This window comes from Molossus molossus, unplaced genomic scaffold (assembly GCF_014108415.1).
Source record: "Molossus molossus isolate mMolMol1 unplaced genomic scaffold, mMolMol1.p scaffold_m16_p_23, whole genome shotgun sequence".
In the NCBI taxonomy this organism is placed as follows: Eukaryota; Metazoa; Chordata; class Mammalia; order Chiroptera; family Molossidae; genus Molossus; species Molossus molossus.
Genome location: NW_023425359.1, coordinates 25965952 through 25988067, shown reverse-complemented (window position 1 = coordinate 25988067; position 22116 = coordinate 25965952). Strand labels below are relative to the sequence as shown.

The window sequence follows — 22116 nt, the reverse complement described above, 5'->3', positions numbered from 1 at the left end:
TCAGTCAGGGCTCCGCGTCGCGCTGGCGGCTACGTCGTCTTCAAACGCCAATCGCCGCCTGGCGTGGTGATGTCATCATCCAGCGCCGACGCATCTTCGCTTGGGATGCACGAGGTTACGGGGGTGGGGGGCCGTGTGGGTCTTCGCGATTTGTAGCCCCTTGCGAGGGGTTTGCAACCTCAGGCCCGGAGCCCACACCGCGTGGATTAGAACTGAGTTTTCAGCGTGATCTCCGGGTTTTTCTGATACCGCCCGTGTCCTCGCTCCAAGTTCATTCCCCCCAAACGCGCGTCCATTGTCACCTCCGTGCTGCTCAAGCCTCATGGACGGAGTGCCTACTGCCCCCACGAGTAAGAGTTTTCACTCTCATTTCTCCTTAAAACCTATAAATTAATGAACTTCAAAATGGGGAGAGGGGTTCTTAAATTGTTCTACTTATTGCCATCATGCAAACAAAACAGTAGAAGGATCGATGAGGAAAGAATGTTCTTTCGCACTTGAGCGAAGGTCCCAGTGAAGGAGCAGATACTGACTGCTGTCGCCCCCGGAATAAGAAGTTACTTGGTGTCCTGAGGTTCGTTCTTTCCTGCTGGGTCCAGCACAGTTCCCCCTTTTTTCATCCAACCGACCTCATGATAGAGAAACATTGATTGGCTGCCTCCCATAGGCGCTCCCACCGAGAATCAAACTCACAACCTAGGTATGTGCCCCGACTGGCAGTCGAACCCGCAACCTTTTGGTTCAGGGGAGGATGCTCCAGCTAACTGAGCCACCAGCCAGAACAAAAGTGATGGTATTCTTGCCCTGGCCGGTTTGGCTCAGTGGTTGGGGCGTAGGCCTGCGGACCACGCTCGCCGGTGGTTCGATTCCGGTCAAGGGCAGGTTCCTGAGTTGCGGGTGGGCCCCTGCCCTGGTCAGGGCCTGTGGGAGGCAACCAATCAGTGTGTCTCTCCCATATCTTGATTCTCTTCCTCCCTTCTACTCTGTCTGAAGATAAATGGAAAAATATCTTAGGGTGAGGATTAAAAAAAAAAGTTATAGTATTCTTGTTGCTATGTGCTGTTGAGTCTTACTCTTAGAGACCCAAAGAATGAGTAGTGTCCTCAATGTCTTATCCTCACAACCCTGCTTAGCTCCTAGAGACTCAAGCCTATGGCTTCTTTTATTGAGTCAACCCATCTCATATTTGATCGTCCTTAGTGACTAAATGCATATGTTATTCAGAGCAGTCCAAGGTGGAAGGGAGATGAGGGGTTGGAAAGAGATTTAGGAAAAGATAAAGAGGAGCAAGGTTTTTAGGGGAAAAGCATGTCTGGGATAAGTGGGAATTGGAAGTTGCCTAAGGAAACTGATTTTGGTAAGTTTGTAAAGATAAGACTTACCTATTCTCAGACAGAGTCATAATTGGTAAGTTTTGTCACCTAACCAGATGTTAACCAAAGATTATTTTTAACTATTGGGATTTTGAGTAATTCTTACTTTTTTTTTTTTGGTAATTGACTTGGTGTTTTACGTCGAATATATATTACATTTATATTTGGGAAAGTATGTATAAAACTATTTTTATTTGGAGAGAAATGTGGCCCAGTTACAGTCCAGTCTTAAATCTAGGTCAGAAACCCAGGAGCTTGATACCTAGGGACCTTCACCATGGAGCCCAGCGCTTGGTGTGAGGCTGAAGTGGTAGGGAGAACAATGGTTGTCAGGGAATGTGTCATATGAGAGCAATAACCAACTTTGTTTTGCCTCAGAGGCTGCATATTCTGGCCCCATCCCAGTGCGCCCGCCCTCCCCCCCCCCCACACACACACACATATTTTCTTCTTCCTGGCTTTGGAAGTCACCTTGTGACCAGAATCTTTCAGCAGAATGGATACATGAACTGTGGTACATTCATATAATGAAATATTATTCAGTGCTAAAAACAAGTAAGCTATCAAGCCGTGAAAAGACATGGCACTACCTTAAATGTATCTGACTTAAGTGAACGAAGCCAATATGAAATAGCTAAATACTGGATAATTCCAACCATGTGACATTCTGGAAAAGGCAAAACTATGGAAACAGTAAAAAATAAATAAATAAATAAGTGGTTGCCATGGGGTTGGGTAGGAGGAATGAACAGACAGAGGTCAAAGGATATTTAGGACAGTAAAGGTACATGTATTATAATGATGGATCCATGTCATGTCCAAACCCTTAGAATGTACAATACCAAGTGAATCCTAATGTATATGATGAACTTTGGGTAATGATGACGTGTTGATGTAGGTTCATCAGTTGTAACAAATGCACCAGTTTGGTGAGTGGTGTTGATAATGGGGAGGCTGTGCATGTGGCAGGGGGGCAGGAGGAGTGTGGGAAATCTCTGTACCTTCCTCCAATTTTGCTGTGAACCTAAAACGTCTCTAAAAAAATAGTCTTTTAAAAAAGAATGGTATATGTAAAAGTAAACTGTACTTCCTGGAGTCATAAAAAAATGACTGTCAAATTTAAACTTTACTCAGGTGCGTGTAATTGCAGACACCTGAGTGCACACCCCAGCTCGCAGATTACGAAGCAGCTGTACAAGTTCCTGCTCAGCACCATGAAAGATTTCCTATGGGTGCTCCTCATCACTGCAGGAGTGGTGTTCTCAATCTTCTTTTTTATCACTGAAAACCCTTTTGACACTACAAGTTTTCTGTCTTTGGTGAGTACCAGAAGGTATGGGTCAGGCAAAGTTGAAATCCCTGGAATGAAAAAAGGAGACATTATCTAAGTGTCCATGTGTGTGAAATTGTCACTAACGTTGTAGACACTCAAAGAACACAACATATTTTCCTGTGATGAGGCAATAAAGGATGTCGCACTCTGGAAGAGAGAATTCAGGACTGGGAAGAAATTATAGTTATTTCCTATGGTTTCAAAGTTACACATTTTATCCCCATTTCATACCATAGGATCCTGAACCTCAAAGAAATTAAGTCATTTCTCCAAGCCAAGAAGTTTTGAGGGGTTGAGAAAATTCCACCAGAATGCAGAGAAAGCAAAGAAAAAAAGGGAGAGGGGTAAAGGAATTTGGAGGGTGAACAATTTAGACAGGCATGGGGTAGCATCACCTCGTCTCCTCTCTTCCATGTCTAACACAGGCTTTGCCCTTCTTGGGATTAAGTGACTCATATCAGACTAATCAGAGAGATGCCTCTTGGGGGGTGGGGGGGTGGCGTGGACTGATACCATCTCACTCCCTACATGTATCCCAAAACCCCCTTTACCTCAGGACCCATAACCTGTACAAGAACCCCCAAGAACTTTCAGAAGATAAGGAAGAAACTGAATTGAGCCCTGAGCAACCTGCCCTGTATTCTGGAGATATTTTATTATGCGATGCAAAGGGGAACCCACCCAGCCATTATTCCCAAAGGGCAGGACTCAGAGCTGAAACTTACTCTTTTCTCAGGAGGAAAAGGAGCTGGTAGCTTGGCAGAGAGCCCGGATGCAGCTCATCCCTGGTAGAACACACCACCTGCAAGCCTTCAAAGATATGCAGAAAAACTCAGAAACACTAAAAAATGTGAACTCCCATATCTTGATTGGAGCTCCTCCTGTGGAAAAAAGTGAGTGTATAAAGGGGTCTAGACCATGAAAGGGCAGGTCAGGCAGGTGGAGAGCAGGGACAGCAACTGACACCGTAGACCACTCTCTCCAGTTGCTTCCAGGGTCCCCAACTCTGGTTTTCCTCCAACCTCACTGGTAGATCCTCAGTGTCTTCTGCTGGTTTATCTTCTCCAACATCTGGATGTTGAGGTGCTCAGAACTCAGTCCTTGTCTGGACTGCCTTGGTGACCTCGCCCAGTCTCACAGCTGTAAGTAACATCTGTATGCTGATGACTTTCAAAATCTCAGCTCCAACGTAAATCTGTCTGTGGTCCTCACCAACCCCTGCAGTATCCTTTTGCCTGTGTTGGTAGCCATGCTGGTGTCTGTAGCTGAGATCTGTGTCCAGATGATCTGTGGCCTTTAACCTGTCAGTTCAGTCAGACTTTGGTTCTCCCTGCTCAGCTAGCTCCCCTTTGGCACTGCGTACCCTCCTGAGGTCCAACTGTGACACTCATTTGATCCCCGTGAGTTGCAATGGCATTTGATTAGAAAAAATAAATCTTAAGACAGAATAACCATTGTCTGACTCACATAGTTTAAGAATTCAAAACACAAGACTAAGCTACTATGTTAAGAAAATACAGTTAAGTTCAAGGGGGCTTAAGTATGTTGGCCTTACTAGCCCAGGCCAGTTAGAACGTTGTCCTGATATCAAAGGTTGCAGGTTCAATCCCCAGTCAGGAGTAGCCAGTGAATGCATGGGTGAGTGGAATAACAAATCGATGCTTCTCTCTCTCTCTCAAATCACTAAATCTAGAAAATGATAATTCAAGAACTCAATAAGAAAAAAACTAGTTTTTTCTTTAAGTTTAAAGAAAACATTCCTTTCTTTTGGTGGCTCGAACTTAGACTCCTCTGAGGTTTTGTATGAATGTGCATCTGTGCACTTGTTTTCTCTGTATGTCTTCTGGACTGTGAGTTCTTCTCAGACTTCTCCACCACGCCCATTCATATTCCCGCCTTCCAGGGAATCTGCAAATATTGTGGTTGTCTAATGGCAACCTTTCTGGTTTTTCAGTGGGATTTTGGGTGTGAGGAGGCATAAATGCAAATGTATTTAGTTTATCATCTTAGTTTATTTCTTCAACAATAGTTTCTCAAAGGTAATGATTTTTTTTTAAGACTCACAACTTATGATATATTAACTCCTAACATAGTCCATACTTAGGCCTGGGGGAGAGAAAATGTAAAGTAACAATAGGAACACATTAGGTTGACATATGGAAAGACCTGAGAGTATTATAACCTTACCCATAGCAACTATTTTTTTTACTTCAGTAAGTTGATAAAGGTCCTCTCTTCTCCCCCACCCTAGAACTGCTGACCATAGGGATTTCCTCAGTGCAGCATCCCCAAGGGAGAGACCTCGTGAACACTCTGCAGTCTCTCTTCTCTGCTTCCTCCTCATCTGAGCGGAAACACTTCACTGTTCTGGTCCACCTGGCAGGTCCTGAGCCCAAGTGGCTTGTTCAAATGATCTATAATCTCTCAGCCCTGTTTAAAGCACACATCCAGGCCAGAGAGCTAGTAGTGATCACTACTCCTCTCAAAAGCTACCTTCCCTTGAGGGACCTTAAGAAAACCTTTTATGACCCTACCGCCCGTGTAGCCTTCCACTCCAGGCAGAACATGGACTATGCCTTCCTCATGAACTTTGCTACCCACCACTCTGACTATTTCCTGGTGGTAGAAGATGATGTGAAATGTGCCTCCGGATTTGTCACCCAGATAGCTACTGCAGTGTCTGCCTGGGCAAACAGGCCTTGGGTGACCCTGGAGTTCTCCCAGCTGGGCTTCACCGGGAAGCTCTTCCGCACAGGAGACTTGCCCCGCTTTACCCACTTCCTTCTCCTCTTCTACCGAGAGATGCCCTGTGACAGCCTCCTCTCCCACTTCCATGACCTCATGCAGCAGACACCGATCCAGTTCCTGCCCTCCCTCTTCCAGCACCTGGGCAACTCCTCGTCCTTTGAGGAAGAGGATGTCGGCTCTCCCAGCAACCCTGCTGCCTCTGTCCACACCAGCCTTCAGGTTGCCAATGACTCTGTTCCCTCAAACGCATACAGCCTGGATGAGAATTTCTTTTACACCAAATCGGCTGAGGCTGGCAGCCATCTGACTGTGGTTTTGGACGTACCTGCCCAAGTATCCCGAGTTCAAGTGCTGACTGGCTCTGACCTGAGAGATGAGAATCAGCTGGAAGAGGGACAGGTGGAACTGGGCTGTGATTCTACAAATAGGGTCAGTGACTGTGATGACTACATTCTGCTGGGGCTACTGGTAAATGGCATCCTGAATCAGCAGGTGTTATCTCACAAGTCTGGGAAGAAGGTGAAGTGTGTGAGATTGCTCGTGACCGCCACTGCACCCTCTGGGATAATGGTCAGGCACATCAACCTCTGGACCAAGTGATATTTAAGTGACAACGTGGAGAGGCCCCGGGAGTTCTGGGAGTAGTCCGATTAGAGGTGAGTCCACAGAGGTTAGAAAACAAAACAATACATTAAAATGTTGAAATTGGTGGGAGCTTTGAGGATTCTTAATACAGAATACTCAACATGTTGAAAGGCAGAGTAGTCCCAGAGCCACTGGTGCACGAGGTGGGCTTGTGAAACCCTTCTTGGTTTTCTCTCCAAAAGGTCTGTCATTCAGAACTCTTCTCTTGGGGCAGGAATACCAGACTCCCAGAGAAAGCAGAAGCACGAGGGTGGAACTGAGTGATGCTCATATCACAAGGCTCTAGCCGTACACTACTGAAGATGGGGGTCCCTCCAGCAGCAGAAATGGACTTATTAAAAGCTGAACTTCCTGTGATGCCTTATGGTCAGACAGAGTCCTCTTCTACATGATCACCCAGTATGCTTTTTATGTTGTTGTTTATCCTAACCTGAGAACATTTTCCCATTGATTTTTTTTTTTTTTTAACATAGAGTGGAGAGGAGGGAGGAAGAGAGAGAGAAACATCAATGTGAGAGAGATGCATGATATGAAAGAGACACACTGATTGGTTGCCTTCTGCATGAACCCCAACCAGACCTGGGGATTGAACTTGCAACCCAGGTATGTGCCCTTGACCGGGAATCGAATCAGTGACCTTTTGGTACATGGTTTGATGCTCAACCACTAAGTCACACCGGCCAGTCCAAGTGTTCCTTTTTAAATAGCCTCCAAATTACTGAAAATCATTTGCTCTGATCTCTTGTAGCTCCTATCTGCAGCACAGTCTTATCCCTGGGACTATAAGGTAACGTGGATGTTTCTGAAGGAAAAACTTTGGATCTTTCACTAACTTTTTTAGCTCAATTTGGTTATGAGATCTTCCCAGAAAAATCCGAGCCCTGAGCTCAGCTAATGTGCAGTGTCTGGTCCTCACTAGCTTGAGAACTTTGATCCATGAAGGCAGGGAGAGGAGAGAAGGAAAGGCCAGCTCTAAGAGTGTTGTTGGGAAGAGCCCAAATCAAAAGCCAGGCAATGTGTCCAAATGAGCTGAAATCCAAGCAGATACAGGGACTAGAGAATCTGGAAGCAGGATGGCAGGACATACACAAGGAGAGGGAATTGGGGGACCAAATGAGTTGGGAGGGAGAAGCTCTGAGCATCAGGCAGGCGTGACAGCATGGTCAAGTCTCCTGCCACAGAATCCACCAGTGTTGGTGGCAAGGCCTGCTCCCCGCAGAATGCTCCCAGCCAGTGGCTAACCAGAGGGCACCAGCAGGGCCTATTCTTGCAAGATGGAGGGTGCCTCTGACAGGTGACGTCAGCCTTTTTGAAACTCCCTGACCCACACTGCAGTCCTAGGCTTCCTGGTCAGTCCTTTCTCTGTCACCTTCCACCCTTGTCAGACGTTGACGGCAATCTGAAAACTCTCCCTGCCTCCTCCCCTCCACTAATGAAGCTCTGTGATGTCTAATCCCATGTTTGTGTCAGCTCCTTGGCAGGTGTGAACTAACATGAGGGTGCTGAGAGTATTCTGAGGAAACTAAGGCGGAGATTTGGGACTAGCTTCACGATGCTCAAGTAGTTGTGGAAAGAGGTTAAAATAGGTTCACAGCACATCATCACTATGGGAAAACAGGCAACTACAGCCACAGAAAGCAAAAAGGGAGGAGCAGGAGGTTGAGGACAGTCATCCCCATAAGTCAGCCCCTTGCCAAGTTTCTGGACCTGAGCCAGTTTTCAGGTCCATGTGCATTGATGTGGGCAGGTCCCTAGAAGGAAGGACCCCCACACCACCAATCCTGGAATACTTCCCAGACTGCCTCCCCAAGGCACCAGAGACATTTACTTGGGTAACTACAACTGGGAAAGGGAAGTGCCAGACATTTAAGGAATTTAGGATCCATCTAGGAATGTAGGTTTGGGCCACACCTCCAGGGAAGCCACAGGACCCTCCGAGGTGATTGATAGCTGAAGGTTATAAGGGTGGGCCCATTCCAAGGAGATCAGGACTCCCAGTGGGTTCCCCACAGGCCTGTCTGAAGCTATCTTGAAACTGCATGTGCGTACGGTACCCTTTCTCCAGCCCCTCCCTTCCCCTTCTCCATTCCTACGTGTCAAACCTGCATTGTGGCCTCAAAGGCTGCATAACCCCCCCACACCCACACACTAAATCCCTTGCACATCTGATCCCATCTTGGTGTGGGATTTGCGAGTGGGTTCAGCCGATGCATGCTGCGCTTTGGTACAAACTAGAAGAAGGCACTCCTTCCTAAGGTGGGTGGCTTCCAAGGTGAAGAGCCCAAGCCGGGGCTTATAATGGCGACTTTAGTTCCCACCACTCCCCTGTGCAGAACACAGTCTGCGCAAGCACAGAGGTTCAGTTCACAGATGGGGTGAATTTCTGGTAGAAAACTGGGTCACTCCACCAATTCTATTTTAAACAAATGAATAGATCCTAGTCATGTAAAAAGAGCACTGGGCTCTGTTTCACCTGAGGCAGTCACTTGCTCTTCCTGCAGGGTGGTGAGACCCAGCCCTGCTGCAGGTGTGCCAAGAGCACAGGTCACTGGCCAGGGACTCAGCTGGTGGGGACGTGGCCCTGTACACCAAAAGGTTTCGGGTTCGATTCCCAGTCAGGGCGCAACCAATCAATGTTTCTAGCTCACACCGATGTTTCGCGCTCTCGCTCTGTCTCTCTCAAAAAAATCAATAAGGAAACGTGTCTTCAGGTGAGGATTTTTTAAAAAGTTAGCCAAACTTCAAGCTCAGGTGCCCACAGGAGGAAGGGTACAGCTTGCAAGGAAGGAGAATTGTGGGTTTATGCCATCAAGGGTGCCTGGGCCTCGAGGGCCAGTCAGAGCCAGGCCCTACCCAGGCTAGGGTTTGTATAGGCAAGAGAGTGGTGAGCTTAGATAGCCAAAAGGGCAACTCTTTGAGTCAGGGGTGACAAACATTGCCAAAGACAGGACTGACAAGCCGGAGACCTGGATCTGCTTTATCCAAGGAGTTATCTGGAAGCGGAAGTTGGAAAGTCCAGATTGGGGTGAGGTGGGAAGACTTCCCAATAGTCTTGTGTGGTGACTATTGAGTATTGGAGGGTGACCCTGTTTAAAGGGTTGTGATCATACAAAATACACCCTCTAGCCATAAAAAGGAATAAAAGTAGAAACAAATAATTATGTATCTAGAAAATCCACAAACATTTGGAAATTAAGCAACATTTCTAAATAGCTCATAGGCTGAAAAGGAAATCACAGTGGAAATTATAAAGTATTTTGAACTGAATGATAATGAACACAAGTCTGAATTACTTACCCTATAACATGGATGATTTCTTCAGGGATCATCTGTGGGGCCTCTAATAGGGGAAAGGTCGTTCAATATGCACCTTGTCAGTCTGATTCAGACTGACAGTTAACTTGCAGCTTCTGGTTTGAGATAAGACTAGAAAACTGGCTTTGAAACCTTATTCCCATTGTATCCAGAGACAGGTGCTTGATGTGAGCAGCCCCCATTCAGGGTGAACAATGGTTGTCAGGCAGGGCCTCCTAGGAGGGTGGTTTCTGCCACCTCAGAGGGGCCACTCTGGGCCCCCAGCCTGCAACACTGAACTTTTTTCTCTTTGGTTTCAGAGGAATCCCTGCTCTCTGATGGTTTATGAAACCACATTGTCTGTTAGACAAAAAGCCTCCAATTATTATGGCTCTGTAAACATGGTCAAGATTTCCACAGGATTAGAAATTTCCAGTCACTTCTAGGTTTCCACCTTCCTACCTGTCCAGGGTGGGGAAGACATATAAGAGTTTCCCTTTGTCCCTCTGACTTGATTCAAAACCTTGTAATCTGTCCGGAATCCCACGTGGAGACTTTAGCTAGAATTTGGATTTCGGGAAGGGCACGACTAACCCTAACCCTTGATTTTCTCTTCTTGGAAACACATCTCTATAGTGGGGCCTCTGTTCCAAAAGTGGACAAACAAGAAGCTGTTCCAGTTTCACCTAGAAACCCAGGAAGAAGGTGAAGAAGGTAGAGGCTGAACAGAACCGGAACCAAAATCCATGACATTTGTCTCTCCTTAAACGGTTTCAGTGGGAGAGGCGAGGTCAAAGTTGGTGGGAAAGGGCGGCTCGGGAAGTCAGTTGGCTGAGGTGTCCAGGACGCAGGGCGAGGGGAAGTGGGGAAGCCTCAGGCAACAGGAGGACATCCTGTCTTCTCTCACTCAGGGTCCAGCTCCTGCTCACTTCCTGCCAAGCGGCCAGGCCCAGCACCATGTCCCTGTGGAAATACGCTGTCATGGTTGTCTCCTTCATCTCCCTGAGCTTGTTCCTCCTGGACAATAAGAAAGAACTCGAATACAGCATATCATTGGTACGTTCCAGAAACTGAGGCTGCACTACTTGCCAACACGTCAGCAAGGAGAATGTTTCCATTATGTAGACACTCGAGTATTACCACAGAAGTTCTAAAAGGAGGGCACTTGGCCCTGGCCAGTTTGGCTCAGCGGTTAGCGTGTCGGCCTGTGGATTTGAATAGGGGAAGGGAGGAAGAGGGCATTTTAAGGGGGCAGAGAGCCTTGCACTGACCTGGATTGCCATGCTGATGGGCAGGCCCAGCGTGGGAGGAACTGTCTGCCTGCTGCCCTCCTCCCACAAGAGAGAGGGTGTTCCTCCCATTTGCCCTTCAGAGACGAGACTCAGAGCCCTAGGATGACTCCTCCCTGGTGCAGAGCATCTGCAGCGGAGAAGGCCATGCTCAGGTTCCGGGGTCTGTGTTCTTCCAACGTGCCTCAGACCAGCTAGAGCAGAGCGTGAGGAAGTGCGAGGTCAGAGCTGAGCCAGAGAAAGGGCTTCAGCATTGAGGCACCTGCAGGACAGGACAGCTTGGTCTTTAGCAGCTGTCACAGCACAGTCCAAGGCAGAGTCAGATGCTCTGGCAGCCTGTGATGGTGGACAGTTAGACATGGAGCAAGGTGGGACAGGCAGGTTCTTACTCTGCAGAAGCCTGCACCTTCCCATAGGCATTCCACACAGAACTGGAGAGCCCCACTTCCCTGACCCCAGGGCCCACCACTCCTAGAGCCACGTATTTTCCCTGGACCACAGGTCAATGCTGTAACTGCTGAGCCAAACTAGCCAGGGCCACATATGTTCTCTTGACGAAGTGGAGACAGTGCTTCACTGGATCCTGGGGCTGGCCTGGCCTGGCCTGTCCCAAAAGGAGGATTTGCCTTCATTTGTGTCCAGAGCAGCTGAGGTGAAGCTCAGGGCTGATGCTTATCCATCCTCTGCAGGAGGAAAAGGAGAAGGTACTGCAGCAGCTGGACCAGGAGCAAATCAGCTCTGAAAGCAAGAACCACATGGAGACCTTCAAGAAGATGCAGATAAACTCCCCTATGCTCCAGCACGCCAACTACAAAGTCATGGCAGGAGCCCCTCCGTGGGAGAAGAGTGAGTACATGGGAGGAGGGTCAGACCGGGCGTGAGTAACCAAGGCATCCCAGCAAGAAGACAGGAGGTGGGAGCAGAGGGAGGCCATGCTCTGGCACTGGGTGCAGGCTCTAATCCCACCTGCCATCTTGCTTGCCTAACGAGGTGGGAAGTCCATTGTGATCCACTAAGGAGCCATCCCACAGTGAAGCTCACTGATGCCAGCCTCCCAGGGAGAGGGAGGGAAAGGGCTCAGAGGGAGATGAGTTCACTGGGCACAGGACTGTGGGAGCCCTCGAGTTCCTATAGATCCTCCCATCCAGGTCTGAGGTCAAGGCCAGGCTAATTTGCCATGCCAGTAAATTTCCGTTTGGTAGGTGGCAGCCTCCCCATCAGAGAGCCTTGTCCTTCACAAAGTTTCCCCCAATGGCCTTGCAAAGTAGTGATCAAATAAAACCACTTCACAACCTCTGACCATAGATTAACCTCTTATCTGACCACACTCCAAGGGAAAGGAACTGTGAATTTGTCCCAGGTGTTCATATTAAGGGGAGAGTGTGTGTGTGAGGGGGCGGGGGTCTTACCACCTCTTTCAAGTGCCAACAGTGCTGTGTCCCCTCACCCTCAGAACTGCTGACGGTGGGGATCTCCTCAGTGCAGCGTCCTCATGGGAGGACCCTCTTGCGCACCCTGCAGTCCCTGTTCGAAGCTTCCTCAGAGCCGGAGCTAAACTATATCGTGGTGCTGGTCCACCTGTCAGATCCTGACCCTCAGTGGCTCAGCCAAACAGTTGCCAATATTTCAGGCCTCTTCCAACCTCATATTGAGGCCCAGAAGCTGCTTGTGATCCATGGTCGTCTTGGTGGCTCTTCTGTCCCAGGAGATCTGGGTAACACTAATGACGACTCGCCCTGTGAAGCTGTCTATTCCAGGCAGAAAGTCAATTATGCCCTCCTTATGAACTTCGCTCTCAGCCTCTCTGAATACTTTTTGATGATAGAAGATCATGTTTACTGCATCCCCGGATTTGTTTCTACCATCTATTGGGCCCTGTCAGCCTGGAAAGAACGACCCTGGGTGACTCTGGAGTTCTCCAGCCTGAGCTTCTCTGGAAAGGTTTTCCACAGCAGTGACCTCTCCCGCCTGGCTACTTTCCTCCTCCTCTTCCCCAAGGACACACCTACTCACTTGCTTCTCTCTGAATTCCGTCTTCTCTTGGCCCAACACATTCCCATTCGTTTCGGTTCCCCAGTCTTCTATGCCATGAGCAGTTATTCTGCTGAGGACACCTGCTTTCCTGTGCAGAAGGAAATGGTCTTTGGTGAACCGGACAACCCCATAGCCAGTGTTGTCACTGACATGATGACAATATCAGATGTGATTCCCCAATACGCTTATGTTCTGAACGATGAGTGCTATTCCACCTTTGATCCCTTAAGAGGCAACTACCTGACGGTGATTTTGGAAAGGCCACAGAAAGTCATCCGCATACAGGTGCTGACAGGTTCTGACGAAGAAAGGCTGTACTGGCTGCAAAAGGGCCAGATAGAACTGGGCTACAATACCCTGGAGTATTCTGAAGGCTGTGCTCAATATACCCTGCTTGGACCACTGGTGCAGGGAAATCTGGATCAGAGGGTATTTTATGGTGAAGACGCTGTGGGGGAGTTGAGCTGCATACGACTGCTGGTGCTGGCCTCTCAAGACTCCTGGCTCCTAATCAGGCAGATCAGGGTCTGGACTCAGCCCGAGGAAGAGAGCTAGAGGCACAATGGGAATTCTGCAAGGACTGGTCTTGGGAATGCAGTCTGCATGGCTGGCAAGTAATAAAACTAGAAACTGGTCAAGGCCTGTGCACTCTGACTGGGGTAACCATGTAGGTTACTGTCCAAACTGGGGTACGTGTGAATGAAAGGAAGCACTATTGCCTGACCAGTGTGGCTCAGTGGTTGAGCATCGACCCATGCACCAAGAGGTTGTAGGTTCTATTCCTAGTCAGGGCATATGCCCAGGTTGTGGACCCAATCCCCAATGGGGGGCATGCAGGAGGCGGCCAATCAGTGTTCTCTCTCACTGATATTTCTATCTCCTCACTTCCTCTTTCTCTAAAATCAATAAAGAAAAAAAAAAAAAAAACACGGGGGACCAAAAAAAGGAAGCACTATTAAAAATCACAGTACAACCACAGATGTAAAGCAGGCTGTCCCAGGCAAGCAGAGATGTTCGTCCTGATTCTAATTTTTGTAGGGCACTTAAAATAGATGACAGTCTGATGTGGGAAGAGAGAGAGCCTTTTGGCTTCCAAGGGCCAGAGAGAGAAGTCACCACGAACTGTGTTGGTTCTTATCTGCACACAAATGTTACACCCTCAGATCTTTCCATGGAGTTATTGCCCTACCTAGAGTGGCAACAGTCTTGATGGGACCATGATCACGGAGGTGGAGCTGACTTGGGCTCACATCTATGCATCTGTCAGGCTGCTGTAATGGAATTCCACAGGCTGGTGGCTTATAAACAACAAATTTATTTCTCACTGTTTTGGAGGCTGGGATGTCCAAGATCAAGGTGCTGGTAGTCAGTGTCTGGTAGAGGCCCAAATCCGGGTCCATAGAGGGCTGTCTTTTTGCTGTCCTCAGCTGGCAGAAGTGGGTGACGCATTCACAAGGGTTCTATTCTAAAGGCCTAATCATGTCCCAAAGGCTCTGCCTCCTAACACCACCTGGTGGGTTAGGATTTCAACGTATGAAGTTGTCCGGACACATGCAGACGACAGGACCCAGACCGCTCATGTGCCAAGGCTGAGATCTTGCTGCAGCAAAGTTTGCTTAGCCATACTCATTTGTTTATATATTGTCTAGGTTGCTTTCATGCTACAAGAGCATGGTTGAGTCGCTGCCACACAGGCTGTAGAGTTCACAGTCAAAAATATTTGTGTAATAGCCACAACTTAGAAATAACCAAACATACATCGGTAGCAGAATGGGCAAATAAGCTTGGTCTAGTCACACAACGGAACACCGTGATAGAAATGAACAAAGTACCACTAGCACAACCGCGTGGAGGAAAATCTCACATAATGCAAAAGAATACATATTGTGTGATCCCATTTGCATCAAGTCCTAAAGGAAAAAACAGATTTGTGGCGTCGGAAGTCTGGGCTGTGGTTATGCGGTAAACGAGAGGCTTGCGTCCCGGGGCGACCCCAGCGCACGGCGGGGACAGGGCTGGGGCTGCGCTCTTAGCAGACCCGCTACAATTTTTTTAGCAAATGCGTCACAGCTCTCCTTCGGCCGCCTCCTCACCGCCTTTCCTGGCCGGCTCCGCCCGGGCTGCACAGTCTTCAGCCCCCTTCCAAACGACCCCTTGCGCCCTGTGGCCACTCCGCAGGCCCCGCCTCCTCCGGTCCCCTACTGCTGTGGGCCCGCCTCTTCCGGCACCTTCCCGCCCACACCTCGCCCTTTTATCGGCCCCGCCCCTGACAGCCTCGACCCCTCCGGCCCCGCTGTTGACAGGTTCCACACTTCCGGCGCCCTGCTCCCGTCAGACTCGCCTCTTCCGGCTCCACCCTTGTCGGTCGTCCCAGCGAGGCCCCGCCTCTTCCTGGCCCACCTTGGCCGACCGCTCCTCGCCAGGCCTCCCCTCTTTTTGGCCCGCCCCCCTCTGTTAAGCCCCGCCTATTCCGGCCTATCTTTTTCGGTTCTGCCCTTTGGGGCCAGCCTTTTTTTTTTTTTTTTTTTTATCCTCACCCTAGGACACTTTTTTCACTTTTTGTTCAGATAGAGCGGGAGGGAGGGAGGGAGAGAGACATCGACGTGAAAGGGACACACCGAGTGGCTGCCTCCCGCCAACCAGGGCCGGGGACAAACTGCAACTGAGGCACATGCCCTTAGCGGAACCGAACCCGGGCCTCTCTGGACCGCAGGCCGGGCTCTAACCGCTGAGCCAAACTGGCCAGGGCGCCCCCTTTTTTTGGAGTCAGCCTTTTCCGCCTCCGCTAGTGCCTAGCCCCCCACCTTTCCTGGGCGCGCACTAGCCCCGCCCCTTTGGGGCCGCCCCTCCCATCCTGGGCTTTCCCCAGGCCCCGCCTCCTGCCCGTCACGCGACCTGCTGTGGGAGCCCCGGCGGCGCGCCGGTGGAGGACGCGGTGCGCGGTCATGGGGTTCCAGCCGGTGAGACCAGTGCTCCATGTCCTGCCCCAGGGAACTCCGCTCCAGCTGGTTCTGGCCATTGAGCCGTGGACCTGGGGACTTCACTGCCGCCCTCGCCCTGGATGCTGGGGTCCCGGCCCTGGCCCAGGGGGCCCCTCCGGCCTGAGCACGCTCCCGCGCTGGAGCTCGGGGTCGCCTCCCTCCGGGCGGCTGGGCGTCCGGGACGGTCACCACCTTTTCCCCCGGGTCCTCCCCCGCGGGGCCGTCACACCACCCCCTCTCCCCACAGAGCCCAGGCCTGCTGGCCTCCCTGGGGGCGGGGCTGCTGACTCTGCTCGGCCTGGCGCTGGGCACCTACTTGGTTCGGAGGTCCCGCCGGCCACGGGTCACTCTCCTGGACCCCAATGAGAAGTATCTGCTGCGACTGCTAGACAAGACGGTGAGTTGTGCAGGAAGGGGCTGGGTAGAGGAGGGACCAGAGCGCCCCTCCTGGTATGAAGCCAGGGCACCCACTGCAGTCGGGGTGTGCTGGTGAGACACTGTCCTCCATTCTCCAGACTGTGAGCCACAACACCAAGCGGTTCCGATTTGCCCTGCCCACCGCCCATCACACTCTGGGGCTGCCCGTGGGTAAGGAAAGTGTGTGCTCCTTTCCCTGGCATCCTAGGGGAGCACTTCCCCTTCTGGAGTCTCCTGAAACATAGGCTTTAGTCTATGCCCTTCACACTCTCCTCCCCTTCCTCGCCGGCTGGATCCTCCAGGCAGTGAGGTGCCACTGGGCCATTCTAGGGTGTGGCTTCTGTGCCCCAGACATCTTTAACACTCAGAAGTCCTCCCTCCTTCCTGCAGGATGTGCTCGTACCAACCCCTAGGCAAACACTCATTTTTTTCCCATTGCCCAAACTCATCTCACCTGCTGCTGCTAAGGTTCTGCTGAAAAGGGTTTCCCCAATGGGGCACTGGAGAGGGATCCAGCTGGGGGCTCAAAAGGGTAAACCCTCCCTGCATGGTAGCTTATTGGGACCACAGTGGGAAGCAAGACATCCTTGTTCTCTCAAACCTTCCTGGGTGTTTTGAAAGGTCCTGGAATGCAGCACGTCCACAAGCCACCCTTACATAGTTCTCTTCATGGTCCCCAGGCAAACATGTCTACCTCTCTGCTCGAATTGATGGCAGCCTGGTCATCAGGCCATACACTCCTGTCACCAGTGATGAAGACCAAGGCTTTGTGGATCTTGTCATTAAGGTGAGAAGGTAGGAAGGAACCCCAGGAGCTCCTTACCCTACTCTTTTTGGGATTTGTAGAAACTTCCAAATTTTTGTTGGCAAGCAGATGTGTGTCTTTTGTGGATATGGAGAGAATATGTGGACTGGGGAAAAGATAGCACGTGCATATCTTGGCCCCAGCTCAGGGAAGCTCAAACAATGGGGCCTCAGAAATCAGTGACAGTCCATGTAAAGTATTTTCCATACTGTCTTATCAGGTGTACCTGAAGGGTGTGCACCCTAAATTTCCTGAAGGTGGGAAGATGTCTCAGTACCTGAACAGCCTGAAGATTGGGGATGTGGTGGAATTTCGAGGGCCAAGTGGGTTGCTCACCTACACAGGGAAAGGTAACAGCCCCTCTGCTTCTTGAGCCTCTCCCAGTTCCCCAGGCCCACAGTCCTCTGGGCACACATGCATGTGTGGAAGGGCCGAGCTGCCCTCCCTGTACACATAGCTCTGACAGTGTAGAGAGGCAGATTTCTTAGACCCATTTGTCACTGGGTTCAGTTAGCATCCACTTAAATTCGCCAACCATGACCGTCTTGGAGATCAGTAAAGCAGCCCTGCCTCACAGATTTGCCCCTCAAGCTGAGCTGTTTAGACCAGAGAGAGCTTTTAGCCCTTCCCAGGGGAACAGCTGGGCACATTAGCAAGCCTCAGGCTGCTCTGTGCACTTGGAAAAGTAGATTTCACACTGGCCCCAGGCCTCTCGCCCTCACTAGAGGTGACCCTTTGCCAAAGGCAGCTGCTGACTCACTGTGGGCCTAAACTGACGGACAGTTGATAATATAGGGCATGTGGTCCTGGTCCTATTGTCCCTCGTGTGTATTACTCAACTCAGACGTTCACCCAGGCTCCAGGGTCAGATTTCACTGCAGCTGCTAAACTGACCTGGGACACGTTTGCAGTTCTGCTTGTTTTCTTAATTTCCTGTGTTAACTTCATTCTTCCATCCCTTCTGCACTCGACTTCTCAGGGAATTTTAACATTCAGCCCAACAAAAAGTCTCCACCAGAGCCCCGAGTGGCGAAGAGACTGGGCATGATCGCCGGCGGGACAGGTGTGTGTTGCTTGAGGCCTGTTCTCTCCCACCATTGTTGATGTTACCATGAAAGCTTCCCAATGGCCCTCGAAAGGTTTGGGAATCATGACCAAGCTGGTAATCGGGATTCCCAGCAATTCCTAGGGCTCCCCAGTACCTGAAAAACAAAATCATAATCCGGTGGAGACCAAAAACAATTTAACTGATAGAATAAGAAATAATTTGTGTGCGCTCTCTCAACACCTCACACTGAATGGCTCTCTTAGTTTTTAGGTGAGAATAGGGAAGCAACTAGAAATGGGGTACTTAAGAAGGAAGAAAGTTAACATTGGCCATTTCTATAATTTAGACTCTATGCTAGTCTTTCTTTTTTAAATATTCACTCAAGGGCATTTTTCCATTGATTTTCAGATAGGGTGGGAGGGAGGGAGAGAGAGAAACATCTATGTGAGAGAGACAGATCGATTGGTTGCCTCCCACATGACCCCAACCAGGGCCAGAGATTGAACCACAACTGAGGTATGTGCCCTTGACCGGAATTGAACCTGGGATTCTTGGGTCTACGGGCCTACGCTCTAACCACTGAGCAAAACTGACCAGGGCAGACTCTATGCTAGTCTCTCTATGTCTGTATCTATGAAGTAGGTACTTGCTTTCTCCTTTACAGATGAGAACATGCAGCCCTGGCCAGTTTGGCTCAGCGGTTGGAGCATCAGCCTGCGGTACAGAGAACATGCAGGTTCAGAGAGGTTAAATGGTTTCCATAGGGTTCACTGGTAAAGGATTAGTATCCAGCTCTGCCTGGGTCCAGAGCACTTGCACTTAGCCTGCAATCCAGTGTTCAACACTGTCACACTGAGCACCTGTGATTTCTGAGTCCTAGCCAAAAAAGGGTATTCAGAGGAAGAGTCTTAGAAGGATTTTAACAATATGAACTTAATGTGGTAGTAAGCATGACTATAGTTTGCCTACCAGATAAGAAACTTTGTGAGCTTAGGGTAAAAGCCATATCTATCGAGAATTGTGGGTATTAGAGAATACACAGGAGGAGATTAGATGATTTGGACACTGAATAAAAGTGGGGTGCAGCCCTGGTTGGTTTGGCTCAGCGGTTAGCGCGTTGGCCCGTGGATGAAAGAGTCGCAGGTTGGATTCCAGTCAAGAGCACGTACCTCAGTTGCAGTTTGGTCCCCGGCCCCATTTGGGGTCATGCAGGAGGCAACCAGTTGATGTGTTTCTTTCACATCAATGTTTCTCTCTCTCTCTCTCTCCCCCTCCCATTCTGTCTGAAAATAAATGGAAAAATAGGCTCAGGAGAGGGTTTAAAAGAAAGAAAGTGGGGTACAGGGGTGAATGGATAGCATTCAGATGAAGGCATTGGTTGGCTAAGGAGCTTGGACAGGTACACTGCAGCTACCACTTCTCACTGTGGGGTATCTTTATGCAGGAATCACCCCAATGTTTCAGCTGATCCGGGCCATCCTGAAAGACCCCGGAGATCCAACCCAATGCTGTTTGCTTTTTGCTAACCAGGTTGGTTTGCTTTTCTCAATTCTGGGACTTTTCAGTTGCATGGGTTGGCTCAGAGATGTGGCACCAGTGGGCAGAAATGGGCCAATACCTGTTCTGCCCTCTGCCCAAGGTTCTCCCACCCCGTAGGTAGAGGACTCTGCTACAATCAGAGGACAAAGCCCTGAGCCGAATCCTTCCTAGCCCCAAGGAAAGAGGAAAAGAAAACATTTTTGGAATCTAGTCTTGAGCATAAAAACTTGCCCCTTGGGTTACCTTGGTTAAATGTTCCATCTTTATTTCTTCATGCTGTTGTAAATAAAGGTTGTTCCCCCTCCTTCTCCTCATCCTAACAACCTTGAGAATCATGCTTATTCCCTAAAACAGAAGACATTCTTTTTCTCGCGTGGTTGGAAAGTATTATGTGGGGCTGAGAAGGCTCCTGAAGACTTTGCTTCTCCTTTTCCTCTCAGACCGAAAAGGACATAATTCTACGGGAAGATTTGGAGGAGCTGCAGGCACAATATCCCAGTCGCTTTAAGCTCTGGTTCACTCTGGATCATCCCCCAGAAGGTACCCTCCCCATTCTGGATAGCCCAAAATCTGGTTTCTAGTTTCAGTGGAACCAACCCTCCCCGACACTGCTAAATTCCCAAGTCTGCATGCAGGGACACAGTGGTCTCCGGCCCTTTCCTCCAGGTTCCTGTTCACCAGGGGAGTGGCAGGAATGGCTGTGCTGCTGAAGCAGGCTGAGTGGAGCCATCCACCTGCTGCTACAGCTTGATACTTTTTCAGGAGCCTTTTGGAACCTCCCTACCTTACGGCTCTATTCCCCTTGCCAGCATGGGTCTGGAGTGACAGTTCTCTCCTCTCCCCCATACTTCAGATTGGGCCTACAGCAAGGGCATCGTGACTGCAGACATGATCCAAGAGCATCTCCCTGCTCCAGGGGATGATGTGCTGTTGCTGCTCTGTGGGCCTCCCCCAATGGTGCAGCTGGCCTGCCACCCCAACCTGGACAAACTGGGCTACTCACAAAAGATGCGATTCACCTACTGAGCATCCCCTGGCTCCCCTGGTCCTGTTCCCTGCTGTCGTCCCCATCAGTACTCAGATACTGTAAGCTCTAGATTTCTTTCCTGGCAGGATCAGCCTTTTTGTCCTTGGAAGCTGAAATTTGATGGTGCCTACAGGAACAGCGTCCTTGCAGCCCTGGGAGAAAGCCGAGACTGAGTCGTTCCCTAGACGGCCCCCAGATCTCCCTGTGATAAAAGGTCCAGGTCAGGCCATGCAGTTTCTTCCATGGGTCTGAAAGAAGGAGGCATGTATGTTCACTCCAAGTCTAGCTAGTTCCTGGGTAGCATCACGCTCTTCTTTGTGTATGTGATGAAAGGGACAACCTGTGTAATGGGTTTTACTTACTACTAGGTACTTCACCCGTTGCAGATTCTGTGTGTGAATGCAAGTTGAATAGACTTTTGCAGGAAAGGAGGAAATGGTTTCTTCAGACCTACAGACCTCAGAGAGAGGAATCTGAAATATGTATTTGCGTGTCTGTCTCTCTCTGCCCAGCCCAGGATGGAGGGAAGTAGCTGTCCACAGTCTGCTTATGGCAGGGTCCTCTGGCAATGCAAATAAATTGGGCTAAGGCCCCAGTGTTACACCTAAAGAGCTGTTGTGTCTGGGGTCCTTGTGTTCACACCTGATCATTTTGGGAGGACAGGTTTCCCGGCATAGAATTTCTTCCAGGTCTTCCAAAGAACCTGTGAGCAGTTGTACCGTGTGTTGAGATGTGAGCTGCCACCAAACAGTGATCATCGTAGCAGCTGTCTCAGCAGAACCAGAAGCTTAACTTCTCCCTGGAGGCTTTTCAGGTGGGGGAAGGAGTACAGATTAGAGTGGATCCTTTTTGGGCCCAGGTCCCCTAAAGTGGTCCTTTGGTTTAGCCACTCTTCTCTTCTCCCTTCTGATCCTTCCTTCACCACATTCATCCTTCAGGGTACCTGGCAAACAAATCAAAGTATTGTCTTTCTGTTTTAAAGAGAAGCTTTTGCTTTTAAAAAGTAACATGATATCACCAGCCTCAGCCAGCCTTGTTGGTACCTGGACAGAGTTGGCCTCCCCAGCCCATCCATCCTGACTGCCCTCTACTCTGTTGTGATATCATGACCCAGTCCACTGCCATCTCCCAGGGTGGACCAAAGCAGCTTTTTTTTTTTTTTTTTTTTTTTTATCCTCACCCGAGGACATTTTTCCATTTTTTGTTCAGGTAGAGTGGGAGGGAGAGAGAGAGGAACAGAGAGAGAGAAACATCGACGTGAAAGGGACACATCGAGTGGCTGCCACCCGCACAACCCAACCAGGGCCGGGGACAAACTGCAACCGAGGTACGCGCCCTTAGCGGGAACCGAACCCGGGTCTCTCAGGACCGCAGGCCGACGCTCTAACCGCTGAGCCAAACCGGCCAGGGCCCAAAGCAGCTTTTTAAAAAAAATTTTTTATCTTTATTGATTTTAGGGAGAGGGAAAGAGAGAGAGAGAGAGAGAAATATCCATGAGAGAGAGAAACATCGATTGGCTGCCTCCTGCATGCCCCCCACTGGGGACTTGGCCCACAAACTGGACATGTGCCACGACCAGGAAT

General features: G+C 49.8%; 2 protein-coding genes across 5 annotated transcripts; both read left to right on the top strand.

Annotated features, from left to right (window-relative positions):
* The first annotated feature begins 1650 nt into the window (after positions 1 to 1650).
* Positions 1651 to 13342, top strand: LOC118640777. Its single transcript, XM_036277784.1, is given in 9 exon segments — positions 1651 to 1683; positions 2524 to 2588; positions 2590 to 2692; positions 3443 to 3599; positions 4958 to 5883; positions 10305 to 10334; positions 10336 to 10449; positions 11372 to 11528; positions 12136 to 13342. Coding segments are annotated over 9 exon segments (2784 nt in total). The 3' UTR covers positions 13335 to 13342.
* Positions 13343 to 15478: 2136 nt separating this feature from the next.
* Positions 15479 to 21342, top strand: LOC118640659 (NADH-cytochrome b5 reductase 1). 4 transcript variants are annotated; one of them, XR_004961432.1, is made up of 10 exons: positions 15479 to 15676; positions 15945 to 16094; positions 16213 to 16285; positions 16795 to 16901; positions 17140 to 17269; positions 17899 to 17982; positions 19412 to 19497; positions 19947 to 20046; positions 20360 to 20753; positions 21223 to 21327. XR_004961432.1 is itself a non-coding variant. In XM_036277643.1 (9 exons), the coding sequence occupies exons 1-9, from the start codon at positions 15662 to 15664 to the stop codon at positions 20530 to 20532; spliced, it is 918 nt and encodes a 305-aa protein (XP_036133536.1). In that variant the 5' UTR covers positions 15479 to 15661; the 3' UTR covers positions 20533 to 21156. The 4 variants fall into 4 exon arrangements, 3 of the variants coding, with proteins under 3 accessions (XP_036133536.1, XP_036133539.1, XP_036133538.1); XM_036277643.1 differs by lacking the exon at positions 21223 to 21327 and having other exon boundaries at positions 20360 to 21156; XM_036277646.1 differs by lacking the exon at positions 20360 to 20753 and having other exon boundaries at positions 15481 to 15676; positions 21223 to 21342.
* Positions 21343 to 22116: the final 774 nt, after the last annotated feature.

Excerpts from the sequence above, each read along its gene's own strand:
- LOC118640659 (XM_036277643.1), top strand. Across the intron at positions 16,286-16,794 it reads CACTCTGGGGCTGCCCGTGG|GCAAACATGTCTACCTCTCT; the intron begins GTAAGGAAAGTG and ends CATGGTCCCCAG. Across the intron at positions 17,983-19,411 it reads CATGATCGCCGGCGGGACAG|GAATCACCCCAATGTTTCAG; the intron begins GTGTGTGTTGCT and ends ATCTTTATGCAG.